The sequence below is a fragment of the Rattus norvegicus genome, chromosome X (genome assembly GCF_021556685.1).
Source record: "Rattus norvegicus strain SHRSP/BbbUtx chromosome X, alternate assembly SHRSP_T2T, whole genome shotgun sequence".
NCBI lineage: Eukaryota > Metazoa > Chordata > Mammalia > Rodentia > Muridae > Rattus > Rattus norvegicus.
Window position 1 is genome coordinate 90,489,947 of NC_141554.1, and position 7,910 is coordinate 90,497,856.

The following is a 7,910-nucleotide window of genomic DNA, read 5'->3' on the forward strand; positions in this document are numbered from 1 at the left end:
CCAACAGAATGGGATTTTTTTTTACCAACTTCACATCTGAAAGGGAACTCATATACAAAATATATAAATAATACAAGAAATTAGAAATCAAAAAGACCCCAATAATCTATTTTCAAAACAGCATAAAGGTCTAAACAGAGAATTCTCTGTAGATGAAACTCTAGTGCCTTAAAATACTCAAAGATATATTCACCATCTTTAGTTTCCAGGGTAGTGCCAAGAAAAATTAATTAAATTAAAAAAATAATTTGAGGTTCTGTTTCCACCTGTCAAAATGACTAAAATTAATAGTACAAATGTCAATTCATGTGGTGAGTGATATGGAGCATATGGAACACCAATCCATTGCTATTTGGAGTGTGAATTTGTGTACAAACATTATGAAAATAAATCTGGCAGTTCCTTAGAATGTTGTGAATTTACCTACATTGAGATCTAGCTATACAACACTTGTAGTACACGTTTACCTAAAATAAGATTCTTCCTATGACAAAAACATTTGTTCAACCATGTTCAATGTTTATCTATTCATAATAACCAGACATTGAAAACAACCAAGATGCCCATAAACAGAATGATGGATAAAGGAAATTTTGTATAGTTACATGATGGAGTATTATTCAGCTATTTAAAATATGATGTGACAATTTCAGGACCTACATGGAATTTGACAGTATTAAAAAATTATACCTATTGATATAACCCATATCCAGAAATATAAATATGAATATTAGGAAGTTGAGCTAGTGCCTATATAGAACCTTCACCCATATATTCTAGTGGATTTGTTATGGGAAGGTCACAGACTACTAAAAGAGAAACATAAATACCAATGCAACCACAAAATATTTTATCTATGATGCTGTGATGTCTACAAAATATACTAAGGTAGTAATTGCACAAAGCTTTTGGGAGCAACCAATCTATGCGTGACTTGGCTTAAGGCCCACTCCATGGGAAGAAACATGTTTTCATTAGAGTATCCATTGCTGTAAAGTGAAACTGTGACCATGGTAACTCTTTAAAAGAAGACACTTAACTGAGGTTGTCATACAGATCAGAGACTTCTTCCATTATTGTCATAGAGGGAAGCATGGTGGCATGCAGGCAGACATTGCTTTAGGCAGATACTGAGAGTTCTCATTGTGCTGAGAGTTCTATATCCAGATCAGCAGGTAGCAATAAGAAAGAACCATTGGGCATAGAAGATCTGAAACCTTAAAGCCCACACCCAGTGAAGCAATTCCTCCATCAAGGCCATGCCCACTCTGACAAAGCTCCTCCTTGTAGTGCTACCGCCTATGAAAGCCGATGAGGGCCATTTTCACTCAAGTCACCATATTCCACCCTCCACTCTCCAGTTCCCATAAGACTGTAGTCATATCAGAATGCAAAACTGTATTTAGCCCAACTTCAAAAGTCCCTATCTATAATCATATCCTAATCTCAACTCGGTTTAAAAGTCCAAAGTTCAAAGTCTCTTATGAGACTTATGTCAGTCTCTTAACTGTAAATCCCAGTAAAATCAAAATGAAAAAGCGTATCACATACTTCCAACATATAATAGAATAGGATATATATTACCATTCCAAAAGGGAAGAAAGGAAGCGTTGTGGGGGAAATACTAGACCTGAGAACTGAAACCAGCTGAAAAAACTACAAACTCTGCATCACCATGTCTGATGTCAGAGGACTCTTCATATCTTCAGTCACTTTTTGCTTCATTGACTGCAGCATATTTTTTTTTTTACTCTTGGATGAATTCCACTCCTTGATAGCAGCTATCCTTGGCAGGTATCCTACAACTCTGGTATCTCCATCTTTAGGTCTCAAAGGCAATAATTTAGGCTTCATCTTTACCACTTCACACAATGGCCTTCTAGACCTCCATGCAATGGTGTCTTTGACATATGCCTGGCCTCAGTGGCTTTCCTTGGTATCAGAGAAGACTCTGTAACCTCTTTCTTTGATCTTTTACTTGAAAGCTAGAACTATATGGATGTTTTGCTTCTTGCTGGGGAAGAAACATGGCACCCTACTTCAAATATATTTTCCCCAGATTTCTGTTTTCTATGATTTCCTTCATTGCCTAAGTTTAGCTATCCTGTAAGTCACCAGGCTGACCATGAACTCAAAGATCCACCATAGTCTGCCTTCTGAGTACTGGGATGAAAGGTGTGTACAACCACACCAGGCCTTAACATTTTAAAATATCTTTTTACTTCAAAGAAAAATTTTCCTTTACAAGTTAAAATCTTAGCTGACTGAAGTCTTTCTCTTCTTATCATCATGCTGTTCTTTAATCTGTTTATACTTCCTTGTGCCCCCTTTTTTTCTCAAACTTTACCCTTTGCTTTTTCTTGCTCAGCTTGCTCTTTTTCATTATAGATCTGCATAATTGTAGCCACTAATAACTGAATGATAGAGTCAAGGCTAGGCTGTCTGGAAATCTCTTCTGCCAATGCTGTCAATTCATAATTATTCAATTTAGCCTCAAGTAAATTTTCTGAAAATTACAGAAATAAGCCACATTCTTTACCAATATATTACAAGAACCAACTCTGGGCCACATACTAATATTCCTCTCCTGTGAAACCTCTTGAGTTATGCCCTCACAGTTCAAATAATTCTCACTACCACTGTCTTTCATAATCCTACTAGTATGGCCTATTAAGCTCTGCCTAAAACATTAAACTGCTTGCCTATCCAAAGTCTCCAACATGTTCCCAATAGGCATGCTCAGGCCTATTACAGCAATATTCCACTTCATGGTACCAACTTCTGTCTTAGTGTTTTATTGCAGTGAAGAGGCTCTATGAGTACTGCATATCTTATAATGAAAATTATTTATTTGAGGGTAGATTACAGTTCAGAGGCTTAGTCCATTATCATGGTGAAAATCTTGGTAGCAGGCAGACAGACATGGTGCTGAAAGGTAGTTTTTAGTTATATATTTAGATTGGCAAATTGGAGGAAGAGAGAGCCATTTGACCTAGCTTGAACATTTGAAACCATAAAGCTCAGTCCCAGTAACACACTTCTTCCAACAAGTCATAACTACTCCCAAAGGGCCACAAACCTCCGAGAAGTGATACTACCTATCAGTCTAAGGGGGTCATACTGATTCAAACCACCATAGAACCCATACCTGATACTTGATATTGATAGGATGACCAAAACCCAGAGACCAGATAGTCTGTAAACCTAAGGTAAAACTAAGTATCACTATTGATCCTTAAAAAACGATCTCTAAAAAATGTCTCCTAACTATATTCTGCTATACTCATAGATCAATGCTTTATTCAGCCATTATTTATTTATTTATTTTTTAGGAGCAGAAATGGTTTATTTGGCTTCTACTTCAGGTCACAGTCCATCACTGAGAGAAATTACCGATACACAAATAGGAACATATTGTAAAAATCACAGAGAAAAGCTGTTTGTTTAGCTTTCTTACATAGCCTAAAGCCGCTTTGCCCAGGGAATGGGGCCACCCATAGTGGGCTGGGACCTTCTATATCAATCAAGAACCAAAACTCTACAGACATTCCCACAAGCCAGTCTGATCTGACGAACATCTCAATTGTGACTCTCTCTTCAGATTGTGACTACCTTGACAGTCAAAGCTAACTAGGACATGAGCAAATATTAAATACTTTCTAATAACCTAGAATTGGAAAATAAAACAAGATATTCAGCCATTATTAAAGAAGCTTTTTCCTGCAGCAGATGGGAGCAAATTAAGGGACCCACAACCAGATATCACTCAAAGAGACCTTAGAGCATACAGGTCTAAATGGGATGTCTCCGTCAAGTTCCTACCCTCAGGACTAGACCTGAGAAAACCCCACGGAAAAGGAAGAATGGAAAACCAGGAATAGAGATAACATTTGAAACATAAATTTAAAAAAAGTCCAATTATAAAAAAAGAAAGACAATCTTAAGTTTGTAAAGCAGGAAAAAAAAAAGCCAGAAGTGACAGGGGATACCATGAGAAGACCCAATAAATAAACTGAGTAAAGGATATATGAACTCATAGTAACTGAAGTAGAAAGCACAAGATCAACACAGGTGTTCAGAAGGTTCTTTGTGTATATATTATAACTTTCAGTTAAATATCTCTATGGGACTCCTGAGTGTATGAATTTGTAGGTCTCTGATTCTTGTGCCTTCTCTTGGATCTCTTTTCCTTCTGTTGGTTTGCCTTGTCCAAATTCAATGTAATGGTTTTTGTTTTATTTTATTTCATATTATTTTGTTATGTTTTATTATCTTCAGAAGCCATTGTTTTCTAAGAGAAAAGAAAAGAAGTGGATCAGGATTGGAGGGTAGGTGAGCCAAAATTTGGAGGAATAGAGGGAGAGGTGAATTTAATCAGAATATATGTATAAGAAAAGTGTCTATTTTCAATAAACTATGGAAAAGAAAAGAAAGGGCATCCTCTTTGCCCACCGTGAACCCTAAAAGAAGTCAGATTAGAACATTCTTTCTTTTTCTCAAGCCAAAAAGTTCTTGAGCATGTATAAGGAATGTATGTCATTAAGGACAAAGTTTCAGTACCAAAAACATGGTGTGCTGAAGTAGATTATCTGAGTAATTTAACACATGGCTGACAGCGAACATCATAGAGAATTATGAGGCAGCACAAAATGGCTGACACTCGATGTCTCGAAGTCTCCTTGCGCATGCCAAGGTGAGAGCTCAGGCTTGGAACATCTACGTCATCAGTGGGTGCCTGAGGGAGTGAACTGTCACCAATGAAGGGTTGCTAGGATACTGTGTCCAGTACAAAAGGAGACGTTGGGTGTGTTGAGGCCCACAGCTTAGCAGGTCAGCAGAGAGCAACCAGGTTGGCAGACAGCAGCCAAGTGGAGCCACGTAGTCCTGTGACATCGCACTCTGAGTCCAGCATGCCCAGGACCACGGAGAACAGTCTTCGAGGTTCCTCATCTCGTCGCCGCCGTCGCTCCCGCACCTCAAGAGCCGAGCTGATCTTTGCCGTGAGCCTGGTGGAACAACATCTGAGGGAAGGCGGCCATGCCCGGAGGAGGCTGAGTGAAACGGTGCCCATTTTCCTGGCAGCCATCCTGGAGTTCCTCACCCGCAGGCTGCTGGAGCTGGCAGGCAATGAAGCCCAACGAAGAGGTACCCAGAGCCGCATCACTCCGGAGCTGCTGGACTTGGCAGTCTACAGCAATACCCTGCTCAGCGAATTGTTCCAATTCATCACCATCTCACGGGTGGCTCCAGCTCATCACTAGGTACAAGCTCCTGCTGCTGCCTGGCTCTGCTTTGCTGACCTGCCCATCCTCTAGTCTATTATAAATCAGTTCATCCTACCCAACCATTCCCACAGTCATCTCTGAATGGCTGACCAACTCCCTTCTTCCCTTCTCCTAATTGTGTTCTTATTACATAAAGATTTAATTGGAAAAATAAACCTGTTTCTTTGTTTCTGTGTAAGGTGGTATCTTATTTATGTAATTCCTTCTCATCTCTCTTAAGATATGTAAAGGGTATTTCAAAACTAAAGTACATATTATTACTACTAAAAATCGCTTCTTTCTAAACTGTTTCACTTTAGTAGTATTTTATTGTCTTTTTTATTGGATATTTTTTATTTACATTTCAAATGTTAGTACCTTTTCTGGTTTCCCTTCCATAAGCCCCCCTATCCCATTGCCCACTTCTTCTATAAGGGTGTTCCCCCTCCCCAACAACCACCCCTTTCTGCCTCCCCACCCCGACATTCCCCTACACGGGGTGGGGGTGGGGGAAATCCACCTTTGTCAGGACCAACGGCTTCTCTTCCCATCGGTGTCAAACAAGGTCATCCTCTGCTATATATGCAGCTGGAGTCATGGGTGTATCCATGTGTAGTCTTTGGGTACCGGGGTTTAGTCCTTAGGAGCTCTGGTTGGTTGGTAAGGTTGTTCCTATGGGGTTGCAAACTCCTTCAGCTCCTTCAATCCTTTCTCTAATTCCTCCAATGGGGACCCCATTCTCAGTTCAATGGTTTACTGCTAGCATTCACCTCTATATATGTCATGTTCTGGCTTAGTTTCCCAGGAGACAGCTATATCACGCTCTTGTCAGGATGCGCTTCTGGGCTTCATCAATATAGTCTAGTTTTGATAGCTGTATATAAATATGGTCTGGATCCCCAGGTAGGGCAGGCTCTGAATGGCCATTCCCTCAGTTTCTACTCCAAACTTTATATCCATATTTCTTCCTATCAATATTTTTGTTTGCCCTTTTAAGAAGGACCAAAGCATCCTCACTTTGGTTGTACTCCTTGAGTTTCATGTGGTCTGTGGATTATATCTTGGGTAATTCAAGATTTTGGGCTAATACTCACTTATCAGTGAGTTCATACCATGTGTGGATTTTTTTGTAATTGGGTTACCTAATGAAGGTATTATCTAGTTCCATCCATTTGCCTATGAATTTCATCATGTCATTGTTTTTGATAGCTGAGTAGTACTCAGATATACCATATTTTCTGTATCCATTGTTTTGAAGGCCATCTGGGTTCTTTCCAGCTTCTGGCTATCATAAATAAGGCTGCTATGAACATAGTGGAACATATGCCTTTGAAATCTGTTAGCGCATTATTTGGGTATATGCACAGGAGAGGTATAGCTGGGTCCTCAGGTAGTACAATGTCCAATTTTCTGAGGAACCTCCAGACTGATTTCCAGGGAGGTTGTACCAGCTTGCAACCTCATCAGCAATGGAGGAGTTTGTCTCTATCTCCACATCCTTGCCAGCATCTGTTGTCATCTGAGTTTTTGATCTTAGACATTCTGACTGGTGTGAGATGGAATCTCAGGGTTGTTTTGATTTTTCATTCCCCTGATGACTAAGGATGTTGAACATTTCTTTAGGTATTTCTCAGCCATTCAATATATTGATCCTTAATTTGTATTTCTTGGACCTTCTTTTGTTTTCTGATTGCTACAGCTAGGACTCTGAGTACTATATTGAATAAGTAGGTAGAGAGTGGCCAACCTGGTCTAGTCTCTGATTTTAATGGGAATGCTTCAAGTTTCTCTCCATTTAGTTTGATGTTGGCTACTTGTTTGCTTTATATTGCTTTTACTATGTTTAGGTATGGGCCTTGCATTCCTGATCTTTCCAAGACTTTCAACCTGAAGGGGTGTTGAATTTTGGTGAATGATATGTGAGCATCTAATGAGATGATCATGTGGTTTTTTCTTTGAGTGTGTTTACATAGTGGATTACATTGATGGATTCTTGTATATTGAACCATGCCTGCATCCCTGGGATGAAGCACACTTGATCATCATGGATGATCATTTTGATGTGCTCTTGGCTTCTGTTTGCATGAATTTATTGAGTATTTTTTGCCTCAATATTCATAAGAGAAATTGGTCTGAAATTATCTTTCTTTATTGGGTCTTTGTGTGGTTTTGGTATAAGAGTAACTGTCGCTTCATAGAAGGAATTTGGTAGCGCTCCTTCTGTTTCTATTTTGTGGAATAGTTTGGACAGTATTAGTACGAGTTCTTCAATTTAGATCTGATAGAATTCTGCACTAAATCCATCTGGTCCTGTGCTATTTTTTTGTTGGGGGACTTTTAATAACTGCTTCTGTTTGTTTAGGAGTTATGGGACTCATTAAGTGGTTTATCTGACCCTAATTTAACTTTTATACCTGGAATATGCCTAGAAAATTGTCTATTTCATCCAAATTTTCCAGTTTTGTTGAATATAGGCTTTGTCAATGCACTTTATTTTTTTTTCCTTTTCTTTTATTTGGAGCTGGGGACCAAACCCAGGAACTTGTGCTTGCTAGGCAAACGCTCTACCACTGAGCTAAATCCCCAACCCCACAATTTATTTTTATTTTTTTTATTAACTTGAGTATTTCTTATTTACATTTCGAA

At 39.0% G+C, this 7,910-nt stretch overlaps 1 protein-coding gene across 1 annotated transcript; it reads left to right on the top strand.

Annotated features, from left to right (window-relative positions):
- Positions 1 to 4,808: 4,808 nt before the first annotated feature.
- Positions 4,809 to 5,383, top strand: H2ab2 (H2A.B variant histone 2). Its single transcript, NM_001106969.2, has one exon. The coding sequence runs from the start codon at positions 4,911 to 4,913 to the stop codon at positions 5,259 to 5,261; it is 351 nt and encodes a 116-aa protein (NP_001100439.1). The 5' UTR covers positions 4,809 to 4,910; the 3' UTR covers positions 5,262 to 5,383.
- The last annotated feature ends 2,527 nt before the right edge of the window (positions 5,384 to 7,910 follow it).